General features: G+C 35.5%; 2 protein-coding genes across 3 annotated transcripts in view; both read left to right on the forward strand.

Annotated features, from left to right (window-relative positions):
- Positions 1–10,006: 10,006 nt before the first annotated feature.
- On the forward strand, positions 10,007–19,471 carry LOC125646414 (uncharacterized). 2 transcript variants are annotated; one of them, XM_056141542.1, is made up of 4 exons: positions 10,007–12,599; positions 15,757–15,990; positions 17,490–17,639; positions 18,700–19,471. In XM_056141542.1, the coding sequence occupies exons 2-4, from the start codon at positions 15,762–15,764 to the stop codon at positions 18,879–18,881; spliced, it is 561 nt and encodes a 186-aa protein (XP_055997517.1). In that variant the 5' UTR covers positions 10,007–12,599; positions 15,757–15,761; the 3' UTR covers positions 18,882–19,471. The 2 variants fall into 2 exon arrangements, with proteins under 2 accessions (XP_055997517.1, XP_048728626.1); XM_048872669.2 differs by lacking the exon at positions 10,007–12,599 and adding an exon at positions 14,713–14,965.
- The window catches only part of LOC125646415 (uncharacterized), a 35,117-nt gene continuing 21,674 nt past the window's right edge, over positions 14,405–27,847 (forward strand). Inside the window, exon 1 of the mRNA XM_048872673.2 lies at positions 14,405–14,524. The gene's annotated coding sequence lies outside the window, so the exon portion shown is untranslated. The remainder of the gene's footprint in view (positions 14,525–27,847) is intronic.

Consider the following 27,847-nt stretch of genomic DNA (forward strand, 5'->3'; position numbering starts at 1 on the left):
CAGTCATTGTGTATTCTCAATTAACAAACTATCCTTTTAAATCCTAGTCGTTACGCTTCGTCAGACACGACAACATAACAGATTGACCCTAACCGAACAAGTCTTGTAATTAAGGTCTTCTGCTCCCAAATGGAAACCTGAATAAGATATCATTAAGGTCTTCCGTTTCCAACGGAAGATTCCGTTGTTCTTGACACTACTTAAATAATAATAATAATAAAAAAATAAAAAAAATAGTGGTCCCACTAGTCAGTCATTTTGTATTCCCAATTAACAAACTACCCTATTAAATTCTACACGTTACGCTTCGTCAGATACGAGATCAAAAGTCATTGACCCTAACCTATCTAGTCTAGTATATATGGGTTTTTGATTACTGTAATTCAGGTCCTCTGCTTCCAACTGAAGACCTCATTGTTATCTCTGTTATCATTATGGTCTTCCGCTTCCAAAGAAAGATTTCGTTGTTATTTTTGACACTACCTAGAGACATAATCTCGAACATTTATGTATTGATGATTTGTTGTTTGTTGTAATTTTTGGTGGAAGCTTTACTGGAGTTGAAATAGTTACGGTTGATATTGGAAATAGATTTTACAATGAAGAACTAATACTGTCTTCATTACTAGGAAAACTTTAGTAGCGGACTGATCAAAGCACCCACCCTTTCCCCAACCCCTCGACCAGCCATCACGTATAGTTCATTTTCCAAAATATATAGATGCAACACTTGATCGTAAAATAGTGATCAATCAATGCATATTCCTAATCAACAAAATACCTTTAAAAGTGCGACATTTAACTCTGGACACGATAAAAGTGCGGAGTTTTTTGTCTATGACAACCACATATTTTCTTCAATAAAAACACTGAAATTTCACTCTGTCATTAAATGTACGTATACGACGCGATCTAATCAAGCCGGCATAGAGGCGCCCCATGCGAAAATTACCCTTATCAAATGTTACATACTTCGGATTTTTATTGAGCTTAATCCTAAATATTGCACATCTAGATAATTTTCCAAAAATATATGAAACTTTTTACTTGTATCAAAATTCTTTCTGTTTTATATCTTCTAAATTTTAACATAGAGTTAACTAACAGTCTCACTTGCGGAATTAAGGGGTGTGGAGATCGCACCCCCCCCCCCCCCCCCATCATTTCAAAGATAAGAATTTAATGTGCTTGAAATTGCTCTGCTTCAATATTTTCTCCCGTAAGGGAGGGGGACAACCCCTCCCGAACCACCCTAACCGTGATTTGGTTAGTCCTCAATTGCAAAGCCCCTGTAGTCCAATATCCAGTATCCAGTTAATGTAGGGCTTTTACATGTAATATGTATATCAGATATGTTTTATCCCGTGGGGATCCGGTGTTGTATCATAGACCCCCCCCCCCCCCCCGGGAAAAACGGGCCCGGAATTGCGCCCCAGCATATAATTTCCCCCTATGTACAAAGTCAGTAAAGAGTCTCCCCTTTGGCGGAAAAATCACCCTGGTATATATAGAACAGCCCCCCCCCCCCCCCTGTTTCCGGATTTCATTTGTTATAATAGTTTAAGGAAATAGAGATGCGCTCATTAATATTACGATATTCATAAAACAAACGAATATTGTTTGTTGTTGACATGATGAAGTTGGATTTACACGCTGAAAACTTTGAAATGCATATTGTAAATACAATATGCTTACCAAAAGACTTTAACGATGGTCAATATAAGTAGGATTTTTCGTAAAAAATCGACTATAAGATGTATAATTAAAATATTTGAAAAGTAAAATAGATGAACTGTATAAATAAAAGTTATTAAATTTTCTCGTTTATTTAAATTAAAAAAATCATTTAAGTTCTTCCCAACTTTACTAATTCAAATGTTAGATACTAGTAAATAACGATAAAGACTTTTAAGATGTCTGAATGAATTTTGATATACCATTACACGATTTGAGCAATTTCCTTTTTATAAAAAATCATAAGATGATGATTGTTCACGATACACACACACAAAAATAATCAGAAGAATTACTGGGTCTAAATAAGCAAGAGAATTCTAGTAATAGAAATGGAAACAGATACATAGCTAAAATGTAAGAATGGGGGTGTACTGTCATTTAGGGGGAATTTCTATATTGGGACGGTTTTTCCAAGGGGGGTTGGGTTGGACCCGGGTTAATTCTTCGTAAGGGGAAATTCTATTCCAGGCCCATCTTTCCGGGGGGAATGTCTATCCCGGGCCCGTTTTTCCGGAGGGAAAGTCTATGCGGGGGAGAATCTTATGCTTTACAACACCGGGTAGAATAGGTCCTCAGTACTCCTTGCCTGTCGTAAGAGACGACCCAATGGGACAGTCCTTCGGATGAGAACGCAAAAACCGAGGCCCACTGTCTCAACTTCTGTGGCACGATAAATTCCCTCCATGCTCAAAGGCCGTAAGCACCGAGCATAGGCCTATGTTTTCAGCCCTTCACCGGTAATGGTGACGTCTTCATATGAGTGAAAAATTCTCGAGAGGAAACTTAAACAATATCCTATCAATCAAATCTGAGTCTGTTTTCATATCCATGTAACGTGTGTCTCTAGTACTTAATACATTCTAAGGAACTAAAGATCATGCACCCAATGTTGGGAATGAACTAAGTAAACTTAATTTGCACACTTTTAATGCGATATAGTTTTATACTTTTTTTTCATTAATGTATATTAAATATGCGCATGCCAAATATACAGCTTTTAAGAATAAAGATATGCAATCAAAATACTTTAGAGAGTACTGGTGCTAGTTTTTGCAATAAAAAGAAGAGAGAAAAAAGCGGGAGCTTTCATAGGCATTGTCCCCTGGAACCACCCAGGACTTTGTCCTGGACTTACTGAGGTCTAAAGGCGGTCTTTAGACCCACCCACCCAGCAATTTCTCCGGGCCCCAAACTGAAATATTGCACCCGCCTCTGAATACAATACATAATTCATGGTTATCTTGCTTTAAAATCAACAAATGTAAATTCATGTAATACTACACAATTGTCTATTACTTGAATGTGGCCATTTGCATGGATCTTGAGAGATAATTCAATTATCCCCTAGATTATAACGCGAGAGTCTGAAGGGTAGAGCCAGTCAGACAGCAGAAAGGCATGCGCATGTGCACGCGTGTAGATTCTTCTTTTCCAATATAATTTCATACTAGAGCATTACACACCCGTTTTTATTTGTCAAACTGCGTTTTGGAAATCTTCAATTCAAAATACCCAGTCTAAGCTTCGATGATTCTGGTTGTATGAACTTCGTAATATTAGGGGTGGGTCCAGGAAATGCGGTTACAGGGAGGGGGCGCCACTTTATGAGGCAGGGGGTCTGGGGGCCGCCTTGAGGCCCACAGTGGATCCAGAGCAAAGCGCTGGTGGAGTTCAGGGGGGCGAAGCCCCTGGAAGCTCCGGGATTTTACAGGGCTTGAAATATGTCTTCTATTTAGTCATTTGTGAAATTAATAAAATGACTCAAATTTTATGGGTTTTAGAAAAAAATTAAGTTCTCCCAATAAAGTAATGCAAGAAATCAAAAGATTTTGTCATTTATTTCTCCGGAAGTGGAAGAAATTATTGCTTCTTTTATCGTTTAGTACATTTTTCTAAACAAGATACCGCGATTTACCTTAAATTTGAAAATTTTAGGGGGGGGGGGGGGTTGCACTGAATATATAAATGTATAGATCTATGTACGTGCATTTTAATAACCAATTGGGACTTCACTTCAGAGTAACACAAACTGGGACTAAAGCATGCAATTCCTAACACTAAAAGCTGGTCTGAATCCCCCCCCCCACTCGCTTATATACCCTACAAAATTTACCTGCAATATTACATAGTATTTACTAATGTCAATTATTATAAGTTCTTTTCATTAAAAACATGGAATTTACAAATGGATGAAAAATACAAATTTCACTACATAGACTTAGGTGTACAAGTGGTTTTCGTCAAGTTTCCGCACTCATTTTTCATCTTGATAGCTTTCTCCCTGCAAAAACTTGGTGTGTCCTGCTGAAACTTGATATATCTACGTTGTTTTCAAGTAGTTTCCGCAACGACAATTTGCTGAAAGCTGATCAAGTTTGCGCAAATTTCGGTTTGCAGAAACTGTTCTGTTTTAGTATGCACATTGCTATACTGATAGTCTACCGCAAAGTTTTGATAAGTTTCCGCAATATTTTAGTTCTGTATCAGTTTGTACAATATGGTGTATACCAATTTTCAGCTTTGTGGAAACTTACTGAGACTTTATCATCGCCATGTAATTATAATAGGATGTTTGTGTTGCAATCAATATATAGAATTTTTAAAAAGATAACTGAAAACACTCGGACTAAATGCAAAGACAGCCTGTTACATGTATATTATAATTTGCGGAATGTGTTTTCCCCCTTTCGTTGTTAGTCTCACCCCCTCCCTTTGGAGGGATGGTGGTGGTGGTGGTGTCCATTTGTACTAATGAAGTATCACCTATAAGGTGTCAGTATATTCTGGTAGATTATTGCAATATACATCAGTGGCGGATTTAGAGGGGGCGTAGGCGGAGAAATAAATGACAAAATCTTTTAATTTTTTTTAATTACTTTATTGGGAGAACTTAATATTTTCCCCCCAAAAAACCTTAAAATTTGGGTCATTTTATTAATTTCACCTTATTAAATTGATAGAAAATACAAGTAGTACAAATGACTAAATAGGAGAAATATTTCAAGCCCCATAAAATTTGTAAAACCCAGGAGTTTCCGGGGGCTTCGCCCCCTGGGCCCCAACCAGGGCTTCGCCATGGACCCACTGCCTCATAAAGTGGCGCCCCGTAACCACAATTCCTGGATCCGCCCCTGTGCATGTAGATATGAGGAGATGCTGTCTGTATAAGTTGATAGCTCATCAAACGCACCTCCTGCGATGTGAAAGTGAAAATAGCTGCAATCCTCGCCGGCGGAATTATGGTAAGGTTCAATTTCAGCAACTATTTGCGATAATGTGCTCCACGAAGATTTCCTTAAAGATTACAATTATTCTAAATGAACCCTGTGCTTCCTAATCCCCGTAATGTAGTTCTTGTTCATCAGTGGCGGATCGAGAGGGTTGTAGTCACTCCACTTTACTTCCATAGTTTTAAACAAAACTGGTCATTTTACCAGTTTGCGATATTCACCCCTCTTTGGGGCCGGGGCGGAATAGGCACAAACTTGGGTCGCAATCCGCTCATCCTTTAAACAATTCCTGGATGCGCCCTTGCCCACAGGCACCTTAAATATGGATATTACTACCCCCCCCCCCTCAACTTTTTTTCATATTTTTTTTTATGGGAATAATTTCTCTGAAGTGTATGAATTCGGCGTCTATTTCATCCCTCTTCGATTCATGTAATCGTTTCACGTTTTTTTTTTGTAAGCTTTAGAGATTGTCCTTCTACCGGTATAGAGATTGGCCTTCTACCGGTATAATAAAATTCATTTTATTATATACCAGTAGAAGGCCAATCTCTAAATACATGTATCCATACTTCCGGTGCCTGTGCCCTTGCCCGTGGAGAACAATACGTAAAGTGCACTTGTAAATATATTACCATTTTGTCTGTAATGATATTTCAGGGCCGTAAATTAACCTTCAATTTGGAGGAGGCAGGAAATTAGGCGGGGGTCTGGGGGCCGCCGAGGCCCCCAGACGCTGAGCACATTTTGTGCACACTGAACACGTTTCGTGCAAAATCCTTGATTCTAGGGCCTTCTAAGATGTTACTTGACTAACTCATTCTAAAAGAAAGATTTGGAATGCTTTTTAAGGGAGGTATCATGTTCTTAGTTATTGGAAACAACATAAATTCTAATGAACTTTAAATTTTAATTTTTTTTTGCTCAAAAGTTGGAGGAGGCAGCTGCCTCCTCCGCCTCCATGTAATTTACGGCCCTGTATATACGGGTGTATTCAATACCACCTCCTAATAAAAACACGGGGGTGGGGGGGGGGTGGTATCGTATAGACTCTCATTATTATCATTACAAACAAAATTACCGGTTCCTGTGATTAGACAAATATTGATTTATATTCACAAAATAAAAATTAAATCAAAATCGGAACCAGGAAAGCTTAATTGATTCCCAACTACATGGAAATGGACATAAGATTTTAATAGTGATATTGTTTAGCTACAGTTCATAATGCATAAGATATAATTGCAAAAGTCTATCTGTTAGTTGGATAATATCTTGTATACAATATAAGAATTTCATAAGTTAACATCAGGGACCTATATACTAACTAGTATATAGGTCCCTGTTAACATCAACACTGTTCCAAGTATCTGATTTAAATCATTACTTCTTTTTACTGGCTAACAATTTATATTTCTATTAATTTGTCTTGAAAATGAAAAATCCATCGTACCACTGGACTTGTTTATAAAATGAAATTGATCCAACTTCGCCCCAAAATCACAGATTAAACAGTGGCGGATCTAGACCTCACTGTGTGTGTGTGGAGGGGGGGGGGGGGGCTTTTTTGGTCAAGCAAAGGAGATATGGTTTTGGTATTAAATGTTAATGAAAATTGAAACATCCATACTTCTTCATTATACTAGCCCGAATATTTAGAAATAATTGTCAAAGTGCACAAATGATCTTACAAAGATTTGGCCTAAAAGCAAAATATGCTTGACCTGGACCATTTAAATTGGCTTTAAAAGTGTTTCAGGTGTTTTCCCCCAAAAAGTCACTAAAATGATTTTAAAAGATTTGAGATGACCTTATAGAAATTAACAAATTTTGCACTAATCAAAATTTATAATCCATAGTTTTGAAATGTTTGAGTGGAGTATGAATGGTTGGTATGAGTGATTATATATCAATTGTACATCTTACCTTTAAAAGTATATATTATGATGCACTTAATTTCTATTTGTACAAATAAATTAAAAAAAAATTAAGCCTAAAAAAAATAATTTAAAAAAATTATTATAATCCAAGGATTAATGTGCATTAAATTATACTTTGTTGTACAATATGAAAAAGGTACAAATTAAACAAATATTAGAAAGAGATTACATATCTTAATGGTAGTATAAGTTAACCACATTCACTAACTGCAAAATTGTAGCTCTCTGAGAAAATATTGGGACAGATCTGTACCAATTAATATTTTCTCAGAGAGCTACAGTTCTGCAGCTATTGCATTCACATGATTATGAATTTCACAATATTTCATATGAATTTAAACGCAAAAATTAAAATGTATCCTTTGTCTTTGTATTGGGTGATGTATATTGCAACATAATTTTCAATGTTCATGCTGAGAATTGCTTTGCCATTATTTTCCAAATATCACCATATAAGCCTACAATATTACATATTATGTATCAAATGAATTATTTATAATATTGACTGAAATAGCATGATATGTTGATCATGATATGAAATGCTTATAAAAGTATTAGATGGCAAATTACAACCTCACAAAGTCATTCACCCAGTAATTGTAGATAAGGAACAATGAGAAACAAAGTCAGGGGCTTGCTGAGCTGTAAAGAACATCCCATGTGTATTATACACAAAGGGATTAGTTGGGGTAAAATTCACCAGACAAAACCTGGGTACAGATATATAAAAAAAATGGACAAAATGACCATACAAGGACAAAGTCAATATTAGAAGTTTATTAAAGCATAATAACAAAATGTCACAGGACATAATACTGATTTTTATATAAATTCAGGGGGGAAATCTGTTCCTTTTGTAAAGTTTACAAAAATGCATGTGTAAAATATATGTTATATTTTTATGAGATTGTTTTTCAATTTTATACTATAGATTTTGATAATTATTATTAAATGCTTATTCCTTTTATCATATCTATTGCAAAATATGAATTAAAATAGGATTTTCTTTTACTGATATAGAATACTAATAGGCTTTGTAATCATTGGGTTTACAAATTGCTACACAAGATCTGACATTTTTCACATAGCTTCTGCGTGCATGCATGTCATTTGATTCCATATCAACATATCAATTAATAAGCAAGATTCAAAATGTGAAATTACTTTGAAAAAAAAAAACACAACAAAAAACTTGATGACTGATAATCTATAATATGCATGATAGTTCAAATTTTCTTATGAATATATATGTATATCAAATGATATGTCAGAACAATCAATTTGCTATTATTGTACGTACATGTATATGCTTTCATAATTTTGCTGTTGTGTGATAATGAAATATTGTCAAATTAAAAAAAAATGTGAAATTACAATTTATTGTCCTTAGGTTTGTAATCAAGAATGAAGGAGTAAATGATAACCTAGTGGTGGATCCAGAGGGGGTGCTGGTTCAGGAAATTTTGCTAAAATAAAGTAAAAATAACACATTTTGAGGGTGGACCCCCCTCCCTTGATAACCAAAATTAATGGTAAAATTCCCCTCTCTCAAAAATTCCTGGATCCATCCCTGTAAGCATTAGACAATCATTAATTTGTCATTCCATTATTCATAATTTCTTCATTGGACACATGGAGGCCAACTCTCACATGTGTGTATATAGACATAATTCCAATTATTTTGAAAATAAAGAGGTCAAAGTACCAATTGAATTCAATATAAAATATATAAAGAATATCTTATCATGGATATAAAGATTAAAACATTTCAATCATGTTAATTAATAGATTTTTAGGTCAATTGATTCTCTCATGTGACCTATTGCTAGTGGTCAGCTTCTGTTGTGACAGTAAACAAAACATCAAGCTTGAAAATATCATGATTCCTAGGGTAGAAATTCTGACTCCAGGAGGAACCAAACTTGATATATAGTGTTTATGTGTAAAACATTTAAATTTAGATAACATCTTCCTTAATGCTATTGATACTTTTAGGTAAAGAAGGAACAGGTAATTGTAAATTTCATGACCTCTATCAGTGATAATAATAATAAAATTTATATACATGCAGCCTTATATAAAACAGGTTATTACTCTAAGGTGCTTTACACAATCTGATTAAAATAAGATCTTTGATCCGCTCCGTTATTGTTATGTCGTTTCAATAAGATCTTTGATCCGCTCCGTTATTGTTATGGAGAGGATCAAAGATCTTATTTATAACAATAACGGAGCGGATCAAAGATCTTATTTTAATCAGATTGTGCTTTACAAGGGCAAGAAGAGGAATGCAACAATAAAATAGAATTAAATGACATTATGACAATTAACTTATACATGTATCTGTAAATTAAATTATCAAAATAAAACACTAATGGCTAAAAGTTGGTTGGTTTTTGGGGTGTTTTTTTTTTTTTGGTATTTGATAATTAAAAACACAGTTTATATATACATGTTAGAATCTAAAGGTTTTGATACTAGCTTTAAAATAGATGGAACCAAAAATGGTCATAGTAATTACATGTCTTTATGATTTAAAAGAATCCTTCTTTAATTTTGTTGACACTAGAATATTATAAATGATGGATGCATTGTCAAGAAAAACAGAAAGATGTACAAAAATTGTGACACTTGCAACTCCAGGGTTCTGATTCAAGGTCAGATCCAAATAGTGTTAAAAGTGTATATCAAGTTTATAATTGTAAAATGTTTCATCAGTATAGACGCTTTTGGGGGAATGAATTACACCTTATACATGTATTATACTTCTACTGAATATTAGAATTTAGCATATAAATGCATGCCTAGAGCAAGAAAAGTTACTGTATTATATAGATTTCATTCATATTGAGGTTAGTAATACTTTTAACTAAATAACTCAGGTATTTAGTTAAGGTCAGTGTCTTGTTGATATTGTTGATGTGTGTATGCATGTACGTGTATGTGTGCGTGTGTGTGTGAAATACAAAAAAATCCATAAAGATTTGTTTCAGAGTTTTGAGTAGTGATCAGTTTTAGCAATCATCAACAGCTAGGGTATGAATCTGTGCACTCATCTTTGTTAATTTCTAAAAAGACTTAAATTGCATTTCAAAAGTAGTCAAATGTTTTGTGAAGGAGATTTGAGGAACATATGTTCCTGCTAAATGTGTGTGATCATACATTTGGGGTGTCAATGGATGGAAAATCATCTGAAGATCGAAGTTTTGAAGAAATTGAAATACTTTATTGAATATTAATCAATCTTATTTTCATTCTAAAATCATGTACTCAAAGGAATTTTCTTTCAATTACATATGTAAGTGCATTAAATTGAATTATTTTTCTATTTCTTACTTACATTTAAAACAGTTATGTTTGTCATTTTGTTTCTCAAAGTAGAAAATATTTTCATGTAGATTTTTCTTCCAAGATTATTATTCCTTAGATTTCAATTTAGAACATTCAAGTAAAAGAAAATAAGACTCTAAAAAAGGAAGTCTCCATGTGAATTGAGAGAAAGAAACGGAAATTATAAATTCTGTGGTGACATTAAATTTCATTTCATAATTTTGCCAGCTATAATAAGGTATGATATGAGATTCAGGGTGGTACATTTATGTGCATACATGTACCTTGTATCTCCAATTGAAAATTGATTGCTTTAAATCAATTTCAACATTATGAATATCCTACAAAAGTAAAACATAATGATTTTAAAGTTTAAAAAACACATTGTTTCACTCCTGAAACCTTGACCTCACATGGATATATATTGGTATTTAGTGTTGGTAGGTTTTGGTTCTTTTTGGGTGGATTTTGGATAATGTAGTGAATTTCAGTTAGTTGTAGCACAGTAACATGGAGTGAGCTTCCTTGCTTCCTGATATATAGTCAATCACTTTTTAAGACATACATATTTTTCAAACTTGCATTGCACATATTTGTTTACATTTTTGGTAGGAGTGTTTTATATGCTCACTATATATGTCATCTTCATATATAGATGTGTAATTGTTTGCAAAAAGAGGAGACATCTAAATTCCTAATAAAAATGATAATTACATTTAAATCATAATTGTGCACTTCATGTACTTTTTACATGCAAAATCATTTCATATAATTATATGGTTTTTGTATTTTCTGTCCATATCTGTAAGTCTGTCTGTCACAAAGTCTTAAATTGAGCATTAAAATGCTTCTCCTCCTGTATGGATTATCTGATAAACTTGAAACTTTGTACAATGCTTCATTGCCATTTGCAGATGTGCACATTGTTGGGAGAGGATTTATTGTTATCCTAAAAGTTATAGTGGTTCGATCCAAGAGGGATGCGGGTGTAAAATAGCTTGTGACCATTTCTCCTAGTTGCAAACATATTGCAGAGTCTTTTTTTTTTTTTTTTTTTTACAATACTTCATTATCATTTAATGATGTCTAGATTTCTCTGACCCAGGAATCTAATATTTTCCTAAAATCTACAGTGGATCAAAAACAAGTATTTTAAGTGTTGTTTTTTTTTACCCTTTATTGAATAATCTTTGTAAAATTGCATGTGCAAAAGTAAAGATGCTTTGAAAATTCAATTACAAAATTAAACATTTCACTGGTTTGTTAAGGTACTCACTACACTAAAGCTTTATGACACTATGTTACAAGATGGCGATTTAAATGTTTTGGGAAAGTATTTGTATTGATCGATTTATTCGTCTATAACACCATAGCTAAGTGGTTAATTAATAAAGCATTGGGCAAGAGAGAGAGAGAGAGAGAGAGAGAGAGAGAGAGAGAGAGAGAGAGCATTGGGCTGGTGAACTACAGATCTTGAGCTCAAATCCACCAGTCTTTTGTTCATGTGTTGAAATAATATTTTTGAAAATCATGTTTTTATCCAAATTTGCATTTTTTGCTGTTTTTGGCATACACACTTATTGTATATCATCAGATCTTTTTTAAAATATTAAATCTATTTGTACTGATTTGAGAAACTATTTCCCGGTGTAGTGAGCCACCTTAAATGTAAACATAAAAAGACTCCAGTCTTTGTTTACATAACACAGAATGAAGGCTAAAATATTGCTTTTATTCCTGCATCCAGAAGGTTAAAATTTTGGCTGTGAACACAGATTCAGTTATACTTTTCATGTTTAACATTTAAAAAAATGAAAACAAAATTAAAAAAAAAAACAAAAACAAAAAAACGTAAACGTCCTGTTTGAGAATTTTTCACTTGTATGGAGACGTCACCATTGCCAGTGAAGGGCTGCAACATTTAGGTCTATGCTCGGTGCTTATGCCCCTTTGAGCAGGGGTGGATTAATATTGTGTCACACATTTAGGTAATGTCATATAACTGTAAACAATGTCTCTAGAGGATTTGGGTGTTGCTCAACCGGAAATTTATTAAATGAATGCATAAGATTGGATCATACTTCTTTTTGGACTAGAACATCCAGGACTGAACTTTCTTAGGGTCGAGATGTCTGTTAACCGTTTATTCGTATTTACCTGTCAAAGTCTTTTTGACGCTTCAGGTATAGGAGAAAGTACTTTGACTTCAGAATGAATGTGATTGTCAGAGGGAGAATGATGGACCGAAGCATGCATTTTGTAAAATGATTCTTGTGTTGTTAAATCTTCGAGAATCTTGTTGGATATGTCTGATTCGGTTCACGAAACAACTTAGCATCATCTAGCAGTAGCAGATTTCACCGTAAGCACTTAATTAACACTAATTTTAATATATTGTAAACAAATTGTAAAGTCTGTAAGCTAGGCTATTCCAAAATTCCACAACATATCAGAGGAACCGGTAATTTAGCCTGTACATAATGATAAGAGTAGGGGTATATACCACACACCCCTAATAAAAGCACTGGGATTACTGAATCAGAATGACAATTGGGGTGGGGATGATAAAAGCAGAATTTTCGAATTATTTTGAAGCGAAGTTTTGAGTAAGAAATGGTGCCATTCCTTTTGGGTTATTTTTTTCATTGGGGATGGTACCATAGGGCCTACTATTATTATTACAGACAAAAATACCGGTTCCTGTGAATATTCACACCTGACGACCTGTAAAGGGTTGTAAATAGAGAATGTGAACAGCTGCATGTAAATAAGTTAGTGTTCTAACTGCATAATTTAATACCGTTCAATTTTATTCTAATATTTTTGTGATAGGATTATATGTATACAATTGAAATTGCATGGGAAAGAGTTTAGTAATGCAGAGCTCTAATATAATTTAATTTCTCATGTTGTTTAGACATTTATCCATTAACACATGTATAGGTCTACATAATTTAGGAATGTAATTACTAGATATAAAGTTAATGTCATTCCTTAGCTTGCAAGTACATTCTTAAGAATCATGACAAACAACACTCTTTAAGATACAATTTTCTGCTTTATTACTATATTCATGGGATAAAAGTCCCCATCCTGTGTTTTATTTGGGATATTTATTCCCATTCATGCTCAAATAGGATATTCACTGCCATTTCATGTTCATTATGGGACATTTCCTCCTATGGTACATTGTATCCCATTTTGAATTTAAATATGGGAGTTAAAATCCTATGGGAGAAATTATATTTTTTCTCCCATGGGATTTTTGGTAGGAGTGAAAATCCCCCAAGTGGGATTAAAAATCCCTCCAAAATCCCATGGGATTTTTTTTATTTCAGGTGAAATATCTTAAAAACTACAATAGCTACAAGTGTAAATGTTGGTGCATGTCTTGTGGACATAAAATCCCATCATTTTTTGTAAAGGGTTTATTTGTATCCTTAATAAAAGGGTTGGCGAAACTCCGGACTTTTGTCGTGTCCAGAGTTAAATGTCGCACTGTTAATACCAGGTTCTATTCTCTTCTCCTCCTTACAAATTTACAAGCGTAAATATATATATGAAATGGGTACGTGATTAACATTGTTGCCACTAATGCGCTATAATAAACGCAGCTGCAGTAGTGTACATTTTTGGTAACAAAACTGTCCCAACTGCCAATCATTTATGGGTGATGCAGGTACTGGAATAACAGTATCGCGAGTTTTACTCATAAAGGTCGTACAAAACATGATGACCTTTATGTATTTGTTTGCAATGTGGACTTGCATAATTTCATCAGCTAAAATGACTAAACATGATCAGTGCGATTCCACAGACCTGCATCACTCACATACATTTTAAATTTAATAATATAATCGGTAATTAAGGCTAATATAATCGATAAAGATAATGCAAGACTAATATAAGTGATAATACAATCAATTCTTAAGGTCATCTGGTTACATCTCCCCCTCTCTCTCTGAATAGGACATTGTTGAAAAGGAAAGAAGACCATCCAGCTGCATTAAGGAATATTTGTACTCGGAAATTAACATTAGAAGTTCGATATAAGGGGCCTTTGTATACTTAAAACCGTTACAAAGATGTACCTATTCAGAAATATACACCACCAGGAGTGGTGAAAATAGGAATTGTAAATTTCAAACAGTAGGTAATTTATGTACTAACAACAAATTGCACATGCGTTGTGGTTATTACCAATTATATACTGAGCTTTACAGTGCTAAGCATAGTGAACTCTACGATTCTCCTGTTTACCAAGGTTAAGCTTTAACGTTTAAAGTGGTAAGTTTACGAACTATTATTATATGTGCGTAGTTTAAAGCTGCATGACCCGATGTTCATGCATTATTTTTGTACATTATTACTTTAAAGCAGATTAATTACTTTATAAAGTTATTAACTTTCCCTTAATTACATGCTTGAAAACATCTGCATGCAAGGTGAAGTACGAATTTGTTGTACGCGCCGTGTGATTGGTTCGCAAAGACATTGCTTAGTCTCGGGATCATCCGAAGGGTCTCGGGATTATTCGCGGACCAATCACACGACACGTTATAAATTCGTACTCTGTGACCTCCTTTTTGGCTGCCAGTGGAAGAGATGAAGCCCTGTCCGATCAATGCACGCAAGATTGTGTCAAATAAAAGAGATGAGATGGGTTTTGAGTTGAAGAGACTTGTAGTATGACATCTCCCCGACCTGCCGCTCGTCAAAATTCCTTAGGTAACGCTGTAATTACTTGAAAAATGTGCCCGGAAACGGGGACCCCCTGTTTGTTTACAAATTTTTGTTTCTTACCTTGTGTATTTTATTATACTGGTAGAAGGCCAATCTTTAAAGCTTATAAAAAGCGTGAAACGATTACATGAATCGAAAGACGGATGAGATAGACTGGGAATTCATACATTTCAGAGAAATTATTGCCACCAAAAAAAAATTATGAAAAAAAGGGGGGGGGGGTAGTAATATCCATACTTCAGGTGCCTGTGATTGAAACGTCCAGATTCTAGACCACATGAGGGGATGTCTATGATTAATCATCCAATTATTGTGACCAGCAATGGAATAAAGCTACAAAACCCAGACTTTAGCATGTTTCACAATGCCAATAGTACTGGAAACATAACCATTAAAGTAAACTCACTGAAGGAATGAAATAGTCAAATATCGTTGTACAGTATACCATGTATTTATGTTTGGGTCAATACCCCCCCCCCCTCCCCCCATTTTAAAAAAAAAATGTTTATCAACTTGTTGTGCTTTAGGTATATGATATAAACAATATCACACTCTAATGTTGATCTCGGCCCTCGCCCTACGGGCTCGGGCCGAGATCAACTCTCGGGGCCAATCCCAGGTCCGAGATCAACATTAGAGTGTGATATTCTATATGTAACTCGGACCATACAGCTTTAAGATCTAAATAAATCTGGTGAAATTATTCATCAGTAAAAATATGCTTCCGAACTATCAGTTTAATTTTCTTAGATATTAACTTTAATTATTTATTGTAGAAAGTATGGATCATGCTGTTGAACCAAATCCTGCTGTTGAATTAAAGCCAAAACTTTTAATCAGTGCTTGGTCACTACAGCTGAGTGCCCTTCTTCTAAATGTGATCGGGATAGGAACACCATACTGGGTTTATAAGGCCAGTGTTTACACTACAATTTACGCAGGCTTGTGGCAATATTGTGTTCAAGTCCTTTCCACTGTTATCACATGCAAGAACACAAACGAGTATTCAGGTACAGTTTCTCTTGTTTTTGTAATAATAAAACAAAATAAATTATTGTATATAGCGCTGCATATGATGAATTATAACCCTAATGCGCTTTACAAAAATACAATGGAAAACAATATAAAACTTTAAATGACGATGCATATGACATAACTAATACACTAATGACTATTTTCAAAATACTTTAAAGAATTTTTTTTTTTTTTTTAAATAGTTGATGATGAGAAATAAAAATAGACAGATACATGTATTGCAGGCACACCCTCAAAAGTCAGTAAAATAAGTACCGTTAGTTTGAAATATTGTACAATATACATGTACACTGTAGTTATCGATAGCTAGCCTATAAAAGTGCGTTTTCAATTGATTTTATTTACATCCACTGAATCCTTTTTCTTATATTTCTTTTTAAATTGCTTTCATCATACAATGATTTCTTTTGTTGCAAACTAGTTTTATCCTGTTCTCTAGTACCACCTGTCTGCATAATCATTACCAAATATGGAGTGTCATTAAAGTCAAATACATTCTAGCTTAGATATATGTTTTTAAAAATACATCAACAGGTAATACAAATAAACAGACAAACAGACAAAAATGTCTTTCTTTGTTGTTTCATCGGGTGATGAAGGTAGCTAACTTTTTAGAAAAATGCATAACCCGCATATTTTATTGTTTGATTTATAACACCACATGGACTGAGATTGACAGGTGAGAACTGGAAGGTCATTCACAACAAAAGTGAATGGCTTTTGTGTTCTATACCTCGCATACGCGTCTCCTTCATTTTTTGTTTATCTCATGAAAATTGATTCAGTATTCATTTTTAAGTGAAGTGACAATCGAAGAAGTGAATGTTTCTTTATCAAGCGCTGGGCGGTGAAAGTGATTGGTCGTTCATCAAGCGCTGGGCGGTGAAAGTGATTGGTCGTTCATCAAGCGCTGGGCGGTGAAAGTGATTGGTCGTTCATCAAGCGCTGGGCGGTACACGTGATTGGTCGTTCGGATCATGCCTCACAATATGCATTGATGAATCCCTATGTCTACGGTCGTAAGCGTCACATGTCAAAATTTGTCACACGTCAAAATTTGTCACACTTCACCTAAAAGCTGGTGGCGTCTCTCTATGATTGAAAAATCTCCAATGGGACGTAAAATAATATAGACAAGTAAAATCTACATCATCCTTTGACGAAATTATTGAATACATCATAACGTATTCAGTAGTTTCTGGTGATCCTTTGATATATAACTCAAGAGACTAGGAACATAACTCTATCATTTTATCCTTCTTTTAATAATTGGCGAAAGACAAGATGTGGAAATGACAGTTATTTTGGAATCTGATATATCCTTTCATAGATTTCTCTCACAATCTGATACTCCCTTGGACAAAACTAATAGCGGGGAAAGATAAACAGACTACACGGTTGTTGTTGTTTTGTTTGTAGATATGAGATGGCTAAGAATGGCTCAGGCACTGACTACACAGTTCGTTTCTTGTAGATCTGAGATGGCTAAGAATGGTTCAGGCCCTGATGATTCTCAGCGTGATGTGTTTTGGTGGAGGATTTATATGCCTCACTCTAAAGATATGGTTTCTGAAAGATAGAAAAGAAATTTTACATGTCGTTCTTTTGTCTACATTTGCAGGGGGTGAGTTGCAAGGATGCCAACAGTTTACTTTCTTGCATTTAAGATTATGTATATTTTAGACAAAGATTTGGAATAAAGACTTTGAATATTTTAAGTTTGAAAGTGTACCTTTCGAGATGGCTTTATGGTTAAAACCTTCCCTTCGTGACCGACAGGTCGTGAATTAGAGCATCGACCCTAAGACGTAAACTTAGGTAGCGATTGCTCCTTCAACACACGCTCCAAATTCAAAACTAAGTAGCGGGTCTTTCGGACTTTACCTTAAAATCGGAGGTCCCGTATTCCGGCGGTGTTGGCACCATGGACACTTCTAGTCTGATTTGTAAATAAAAACACGTCTACTGTATTATAACAAGTCATGAAACCCCATGTTGGATTCCGTTTAGAGCAAGTGGGGATCCGGGTTAGAATAGGTCCTCAGTACCCCTTATTTTTCGCAAGAGGCGACTACATGAGACGGTCTTTCGGATGAGACCGCAAACACCGATGCCCCGTGTCACAACGAATACTGTATGATAAAAAATCCCTCCCTGCTCAAACGCCGTAAGATCCGAGCATAGGCCTAGCTTTTGCAGCCCTTCACCGGCAATGGTGACGTCTCCATATGAGTGAAAGATTCTTGAGGGGACCGTTAAACAATATACAACCAACCAACCGTTTAGAAGCACTCAATCACTGTTATTGACAATCTCGGGCTTTTCGCATACATATCTAGATAAATGCTCTCATTTATTGAAATAAAATAAAATCAGTTTAAATTTTCACGAATATTCAGTTTTTAAACATTTTTCAGAAACCAAGTATGTAGATATATATTTTTATTTACCCATTAAGATAGTTGTTAGTTAAAGAATACCCACTGCTACGGCCCTATGCAGCATGTATAGGTCTAACCCTGTGGTACTTCACCAACAGCTGGTGACATCTAGATATGAATGACAATATCTCAAAGAGACGCAAAACAAAAGTTCGAAATGCACTATTTTATGTATAGAACTAGTTAAATCTTGATGGGTTCTGTCTGTCATTAAAATTTGTTTTATCTGATTTTCTTTTACAGCATTTTTAACCCTTGTCGCCATATCCAGAGCTGCCGATATGAAGGAGGTATTTCTTGGAGACACCTTTACACTGCACTTTTCTTTCGCGTTTTGCATACTTGGAATGCTGCTGGGGAGTGCTGCTGCCATTCTTTTAACAGTGGACCGTCTGAAGAATAAAGAATCTTGGATTAATCCCTGAACATGTCGGAGAGAGAACAAAATATATAATGATGAATGAATACATATACTTATGTTTACACCAGATTTCTCGAGTATAGTTATACTTCGCAAAACTACATGTGAGTGACACATCTAGAAAAGTTTCTGTAGTTTAACTATACCTTTTCCTGACTTTTAAAACTTGAGTTCCCACATTTAAATTTTGATATCTGTTGTCTGATCCTTCATTTAGTTTTTCTTACCACTAGCCATAGCTTCTTTAACGATATTTTTTTCTTTTTACTAGTCATACCTTGTTTAATGATGAAATGAATAACAATGAGACAAATAATTCATTTTACTTTCTTTATTGAACTATATCGTCTCACGATTAACATTCGTTGAGAAGCGATTGAAAGGTATTAGCCTTTTTGAAGTTTTTAATCGCTCATTCGTATTTGTTATTAAGATATGGTGGTTTTTAGATTAGATACTAATTTTAATTGGATGTGACAGTATTCTAGTGTAGAAGGTTCGGTACACAACTGTATCCGGGTGTTTATCAAGCATTTTAACAGATATATCTTGTAAAAGTATCCAATACACAGTCAGTACATCCTTTGTAATTTCTAACATTGAGTTTTTGCTTTTTTGACAACAGGAAAGTGATAATTTCCTCAAAGTTTGTCAAGTATAGTAAACCTGTTAAAGTGCATAAGGAGTGGATCGCATACACTGATACCGAGTGAAGAAAGCGAATCTTTACCAGGATTTGGACATGGTTTTTAAACTTCATTCAGTAAAAAATTGATTGATGAAAGGTGAAGGTAACAACAGTGATCAATCTCATAACTCCTATAAGCAATACAATATAGATAGTTAGGCAAACACGGACCCCTGGACACACCAGAGGTGGGATCAGGTGCCTAGGAAGAGTAAGGATCCCCTGTCGACAGGTCACAAACGCCGTGACCCCTATATCCTGATCAGGTAAACGGAGTTATCCGTAGTCAAAATCAGTGTGTCAAGAACGGTCCAATGATCGGTATAAAACATGTCAGATAGCATTTGATCCAACCATAGATTGTATTGACGAACTAGATGTTTATAACGACGATAGAATGTGCGAAATGCTGACTTTAATCGATACTGTTGAAACCCTGTACCATCAACTTGTTTGTCAGTAGCCTACCTCGATTTAAAAACTGACTTACTAGACACAGAACAGGCTCTTGCATATCGAATCAGTTGCGAGATATAAACACCAAATAGATGGTATGTTGTTTACGTCCCATCCCAAACGTCCTTCACCCACAGAGAGACATATCAAGCTTTAACAGAATCTCGCGGGGGTTTAAAGCATGTTGGGGGTAGGCCTAGCGGAATTGTAACTCTATTTATAGGTTCTAGCAAAGTAATCTTGGAAGTTTTGAATGTCTTCATAACTTCCTATTTTAATATAAAGCGGGATTTATGTTAAGTGCGTAAGCACTTGTTTTCAAATCTCAGTTATTCAAATGATATGTAGTATTTAATCGTGTTCCTGTTTCTTTGATGTACAGTTAAACTATATGCAAGGTGAAGATAACGTACAGTGATCAATCTCATAACTCCTACAAGCAATAAAAATAGATAGTTGGGCAAACACGGACCCCTGGACACACCAGAGGTGGGATCAGGTGTCTAGGAGGAGTAAGCATCCCCTGTTGACCGGTCACACCCGCCGTGAGCCCTATATCCTGATCAGGTAAACGGAGTTATCCGCAGTCAAATCAGTGTGCCAATAACGGCTTAACAATCGGTATGAAACACGTCAGACAGCATTTGACCCAATGATAGGTTGTATTGACGAACTAGATCGTTATAACGACCATAGAATTTGCGAAATGCTGACTTCAATCGAGACTGTTGAAATCCCTGTACCATCAACTTGTTTGTCAGTAGCTTACCTCGATTTAAAAACTGACTATATCCAGAACAAGCTCTTGTATATCGAATCAGTTGAGATATATAAACACCATATGCAGGTGATAATGGAATGTTGCTACACAAATATGGGAAGTTGACGATGGAGAGGCTGAAATCATCCCGTTTGTCATACAGTTGTAAGACGAAGATGAAGGAAATATGTTGCGTATGTTACATGTATGTTGACAACCTACTGCAGTCATCACGCGTAAAAATGTACTTGTACTCGAAAGTATTTGTCCATAAATGTTTTTGTCACAATCTCAGATCAAAAGGGTTTCTCCAGTTTTCCTGGTTAAGGTAACTAAATATATTGATCAAGTCCTCCTTTTACAAAAACAAACCCTTGGATGTTCCACATTTTATTTATTCTAATATTTGGATTTTACCTAGACCAGGTTGACTTTGGGAAATCGTCAGATTGATATTTCCTCTTTTGCAGCCGACGACGACACAAAATGCCAAATCTGAGAAAAAATCACTAAAGTACCTAAACAAATTATATTGACGTCAGAAATATTGTTCAAGATTTAAATCCAAAATGTATCGAGATGATTTGACTTTGTAATTGTCCAAATTAACCCTAAACATGGTGTTCATCAGACATAAGTTTTCTAACAACAAAAGCTTGCTCTAAAAATTTATCCTTAAGGTGGCTCACTACACATTTAAAGAGTTTATCAATTCAGCACAAAATAATTGCATCATGGAAGATGTGTTCCTATGTAATAATAACCCGGAACCCACGAGAGAAAAAATATGAGCGGAACATCAAATTATATCAAACCAACCAACCTTGATTTCATGATTACAATTAGTCAATTAATATAACAAATATGAAATTAAAAAATATATCAAATGGTGAACCTGTGTCAAATTCGGTAAGCTCACAGCCTCTCATTCAATGTTAAGAGGGTTAGTCAACGGACAGCGATGTTTATGTAATCCCAAATTACCTCCCATAATTCAACATCACAGCAGAATAGGTTTTCAATGAACCACGTATGAACAATCCACAGTACGTACTGGTTCTGTTGATCTTTGTGTACTCACAGTAAAATAATTTATATTTAGTTGTTTTTCTTTCATACTTTATAATAACCGTGGCGTCGGTGGCCGAGTGGTTAGGCCGTCGGACTCTAGACCGAAAGGTCGTGGGTTCGAGTCCTGGCCGCGGCAGGGCTGACATTGTGTCCTTGGGAAACACTATACATGAATTACCTCACTCCACCCAAGTGTAAAAGGGGTACCTGGTTATAGGCAATGAAAGATATTGTTAGAATGTTAGTGCTCTAGCGCTTGTAATGGCAGCTTGCACTGTATGCTTCCTAGGAGGCTTAGAAAGTTCTAGATTGATATAAAGTCTGCCGGGGTAAAAATGTACATTGATTATTGTAAAGCGCTTTGAGCAGCATACGCTGGAAAAGGCGCTATATAAAACCAATCATTATTATTAATCATTATTCATTATTACACAATTACCTACGTAATCACATTTTAGCGGATGTCGCTAAAACGCGGAACGGAAAATAAAACGAAAGATGAAAATGAATGGAAAACGGATAATATCCGTTTACCTGATCAGGATATGGGGCTCACGGCGGATGTGACCGGTCAACAGGGGATGCTTACTCCTCCTAGACACCTGATCCCACCTCTGGTGTGTCCAGGGGTCCGTGTTTGCCCAACTATCTATTTTGTCTTGCTTGTAGGAGTTATGAGATTGATCACTGTTCGTTATCTTCACCTTGCATTGTATACAATAATGTTATGAGGAGGTCAGCATTTTGCAAAATAAAAGGTTTATCATCAACAGGGGAACTAGAAATTACAGAGAGAGTGGGAAGTCATCCACAGAATCCACAGTTTCATATCAATACCTCATACTAATGCATCAAGTATTTTAAAATCATTAACTTGCCATGGAAAATATTAATAAAGAAAAAAAAAATCATACTGAAAAAGACTTGAATTTTCAAATTTTATATCCAATGAAGACTATGTGAAAGTTCGTACATTTACTTACATCCTGCGGGGTAGTGTTGAACCCAAAGAGAAACAACGGGAAATAAAGATTGAAACAGAACCAATTAAAACTATGGAGAAGTTTACAACCCACTTCTTTGGCCTCGGGGACCCAGGTCCTATCCACTGACGACTCTGAGCTTTATTCAGAATGAATCCAAGTCTCATCTACAGTCACCAGTCCTTGCCTGTTTTTCCTTTTAAATCATCTTTTGACCTAAAAACCCTTCAACAAGGCGCTGCATAATGATGCTCTGGTTGCCATTTGCTCATCGCTAAGGGATGTGGGGACCGAACGGACTGTTAGCTTGCGCATACCTAAACGATCATGTAAGATTGTTGAAACGCTACCATGTGAGATGCCTAATACCTGCGCTATTTCTTCTACCTGAATTCGCCTATCAGAGTATACCAGATCCCGAACTTTCTTACACATTTCTTTAACGGTGGCATCCAGTGGGTGTGGGGGTCCGGGTTAGAATAGGTCCTCAGTACCCCCTTAATTGTCGTAAGAGGCGACTAAATGGGACGGTCCTTCGGGTGAAGCCGCAAAAACCAAGATCCCGTGTCGCAGCAGGTGTGGCACGGTAAAGATCCCTCCCTGCTCAATGGCCATACGCACCGAGCATTGGCCGAAATTTTGAAGCCCTTCATCGGGAGTGGTGACGTCTCCATGTGAGTGAAATATTCTCGAGAGGGACGTAAAACAATATTCAATCAATCCAGAGGGCGTCCAGCCCTGGCTTTATCTTTTAAAGACGTTCTACCGCGTTTGAATTCCCGTACCCAGAATTTAACCGGAGAATAAGATGGTGCAGAAGACCCATGAACATCGGCTAATTGGCCGTGTATTTCCTTGCCTGTTTTACCTTTTAAATACAAGTACCAAAGTATAGCACGGTACTCAACTTTAGATGAAAAGCACGCCTTTGCATCACAAGTCATGTCGTATTAAAGAATCACTCGATACGCGTGCAATTTTCAACATATGTATAAAACATGTATTGAAACAAGGCATGGAAATCGTGACTGTCTCTGTCAATCGGAAATGGGATAGGTTGGTTACTTATTGGCTCGACCTCGTATCTAATTTGATAACCTATCTCATGTTGTTTTATAAAGTGGACACAACTGAAGACAGACATATTTACGGCGTCCACCTCTTCGTCATTACAATTATTTGGTCTTTAATATTTCCCATATTGGATGGGTTTTTTTATCTTTTGCAAAAGAGTTAGACGTTTTCAAGTACATCTTAACAGATGAAATACAGGGACAATCAACTCATTGTGTAGGGATATGTAACTTCCTGCAAGCGGTACTAGATAGCGTTAACCAGTTGTGCGAATCCGCAAAAATAGTCTTGAATGAAATGTGAAGATAACGAACAGTGATCAATCTCATTATTCTTGTAAGCAATACATCAATTCATAAAACACTGCACATTCTTTTCGTATTTTCACGAATGAATAAATATATAGAAAGTAATAAATGAAATAGATTGAACCCAAAACAAACGCAATACAAATTGACAACTATAATATTGATTACATTTCCAAGTTAAAGGGACTAATTAACGATTTCCCCGTAACAGTTTGATTTTCGCTTTTAATGTGTTTAAAAGATTTCACATGAATTATACATTATCACAGAAGCTCATTTTAAAGAGTTTATTATTTGTTTTGTAAACAAAGATTGCGGTATGTTATTGTTCACGAATTTTTCAAAAGAAATCGATATCGATCCAGGTTTATTATATCTTTTTAAGCATTCTTTGGGTAAAATGTGTCATCTAAATGATGAAAGTTGTAATCGACTATGCAAAATTAACATGCTTTATATTACAGAATTAATATTTCACTGGTTTGTTTGTTTACTTATACAAATTCGAGTCTTTGTTTACATAACACAGCCTTAAGGCTAAAATTTTGTTTTTATTGTTGCATTAGAAGGTAAATTGTTTGGCTGTCAACATTAAATGAGATATATTTTTAATGTTTAACATAAAAAATGAAGAAGAAAAAATCCAAAAATAGTGAACCAGTCCCTTTAATAAGCTTGCTTTTTCTAATTATACAACTCGTAGACTAATATTAACAATAATTTCAATCCTCAATTAAGTACATATTACACTGAGTTTGGAAATAGTCTTAAAACTACATCCACACCAATCCCACAGTAACTAATACAGAGTTCCACAGAAATGCATGACATGTACAGTTTGAAGACCCATATCAGAACAGACCGCCCTTTCGCGTGACCTGTAATGAAACTAAATATATATACCAGTTTAATTCGAAAATTACAATGAATTAATGCTATGTTTTTGAGGTTCCAAAATCGCATTTTTTGGACATTGGAACCAAACTCCCGGAGGACGGGTGGGTCCAGGTATTCGGAAATCACTCATAGGTGAGGTTAAGGTCCCTATAATTATATATATATCCATACTAATACTGGTACCCGTCCATATCGATAAAGGGTAATCTGGTGCATATTCAATTATATCTTATAAATGCTTCTCACTCGTTGTATCCGATTTATATCTTCGGTGTAGTCCACACAGGAACTAAGACCCTTTGGGCCCGAACTCTGTGATACCATAAATATAGAAAGGGTCTAACTCTGACTCGCTTCAAATGCATCAGAAACTAGATGCGGTATGCGTAATTTGCCGGTCTCCTTGCATAGAATAATGCATGCCAAATTACCAGCAGAATTTATTTAAAAACTTCTACGCGAGAAGGAAAAATGTCTTGCTGTGGCCTTTAATTCGACATTTAGAGATATCAACAACGTTTTGTCTATTAACTTATTATTATTGAAAGTAGACATTAACGGCAAACTGACAACTCAACTATATGACAAACAGGATGATTTCAGCTTCTCCATCGTCAACTTCCCATATTCATGTAGCAATATTCCATCATCACCTGCGTATGGTGTTTATATATCTCAACTGATTCGATATGCAAGAGCTTGTTCTGCGCATAGTCAGTTTTTAAATCGAGGTAAGCTACTGACAAACAAGTTGATGGTACAGGGATTTCAACAGTATCGATTGAAGTCAGCATTTCGCAAATTCTATGGTCGTTATAACGATCTAGTTCGTCAATACAACCTATCATTGGGTCAAATGCTGTCTGACGTGTTTCATACATATTGTTAAAGACCCCCAAAAACATCGTACGGTTTCTTTACGGATCAATGGATATGGGCGGAGCTCGTCTATGGTCATTGTTATTTACCTGGCTAAGAGATCAGAGTGCTGTGTATACTTTTGATGTACACAGGAAGGGTCTCAGGGACGTCTGCAGTGTTTAGAACTGTGGTCATGGTGTTTGTATAATGGTTGTATCCCTATGGCTAGATGACACAGATTCTACACCCCCTCTTTCTCTCTTTTACTCTTAGTCATTGACTCAATGAATAATTTCTTTTATAAATATAGAACTTTCATAAATTGATAATATAAATTATTTCAATAAGTTACAAGTTTTAGAAATTAATGGGCAAATTATTGTTTGATTTATGATTGTTTAATTCACAATACATGTATATAGAGGGGAAATTACAATTATCTTAAAATTGCGTTGTTCAGGGGTCTTTCCAACAACAATGGAATTACAGAAAATAGTAGTTGTGGACAGGTCAATGCTATCAAAACTCTAGAATACAGGGCTTCCTCAAGATCCAAAGAATGTCTGTAGGTAAGGGTTGTTATTGTTATCAAAACACCTCTCTGGGGTAGCTCTAGCTGCAGATGTCACTCTACCTGAGATCTATTGTTAAATGTTTGATTGACAGACGGTTAACAATTTGGGGGTGTTAACTTAAAGTTGGGTCTTTAAGCCGTTCTTGGTACACTGATTTTGACTGCGGATAACTCCGTTGACCTGATCATGATATAGGACCTACGGTGGGTGTAACCGGTCAATAGGGGATGCTTACTCCTCCTAGGCACCTGATCCCACCTCTGGTGTGTCCAGGGGTCCTTGTTTGCCCAACTATCTATTTTGTATTGCCTATAGGAGTTATGAGATTGGTCACTGTTCGTTATCTTCACCTTTCATGTTATAAAAATAACAGATACTGTATACGTCATCGTGTTCTCGATTTCACCTGTTTATTTTTACTAGGACGTATACCGGTCACTGGGTGGTGTCTTACCTATGGCAGCGACGCAATTCAGACTAGTGTGGAGGATTTCAGACCTATCCATTAAAATTTCACAGCAAATATACGCTACTTACTTATAAGTAATAACGTATGATTTGAAAATATCTATCGAAATATGAGTACGGGCTTTATTGATTTGATCGCGTGACCAACACGTATTCATATCCCGATAGATATTTTAAAATGATACTTTGTTTCTTAAATAATATTAATTCGTGTTAATTCTACTCAACCAATACACATAGTAATTAAAATATTTGCACATATACAAACTGCCGCAATACGGGACCTCCATTGTTAAGGTCATATTTGACAGCCCGTGATTCAATCTTCTACCAAGCGTTTGCTGAAGGAGTAATTACTACTAATTGTTATAATACTATAAGATGTATGTCTTTCGAAATAAAGAATTATTAATATATCTAGGTTAACGTCTTTAGTTTGACGCGGCCATGGCACGAGCGGGATTCGAAGTCACGACTTCCCCGTTACGAAGCAAACGCTCTACCACTGAGCTACCGCGTGTAGAGTGATTAATGGTTGTTTCACTATAAAGGAGACGTCAACAATGCCGGTAAAGGGCTCAATAATTTAGGACTATGTTCGGCGTTGTGGAATAAGTAACTATTGGGGTTGTTAAAGGATTTTCGTTGTCTTTACGACTATAACGTACCATTACAAATCTGATAACCTGGACGTCAGACTGTTAAGTTTCATGTTACATTGTAATTTTATTCCTCCGTTTAACGCATTGGCAGAAGAATTAAAAAAAATTAATTGTTTCAACAAAATTCAACTCAACTTTTTCCTTGTAATGTCAAAATAACCATTTTC

Source organism: Ostrea edulis, chromosome 6 (genome assembly GCF_947568905.1).
Source record: "Ostrea edulis chromosome 6, xbOstEdul1.1, whole genome shotgun sequence".
Taxonomy (NCBI): Eukaryota; Metazoa; Mollusca; class Bivalvia; order Ostreida; family Ostreidae; genus Ostrea; species Ostrea edulis.

Coding starts and splice junctions, on each gene's coding strand:
- LOC125646414 (XM_048872669.2), top strand. CDS start 14,926: ATGACATCTCCCCGACCTGCCGCTCGTCAAAATTCCTTAG. Junction 14,966..15,756: donor CGCTCGTCAAAATTCCTTAG/GTAACGCTGTAA, acceptor TATTTATTGTAG/AAAGTATGGATCATGCTGTT. Junction 15,991..17,489: donor GAACACAAACGAGTATTCAG/GTACAGTTTCTC, acceptor CGTTTCTTGTAG/ATCTGAGATGGCTAAGAATG.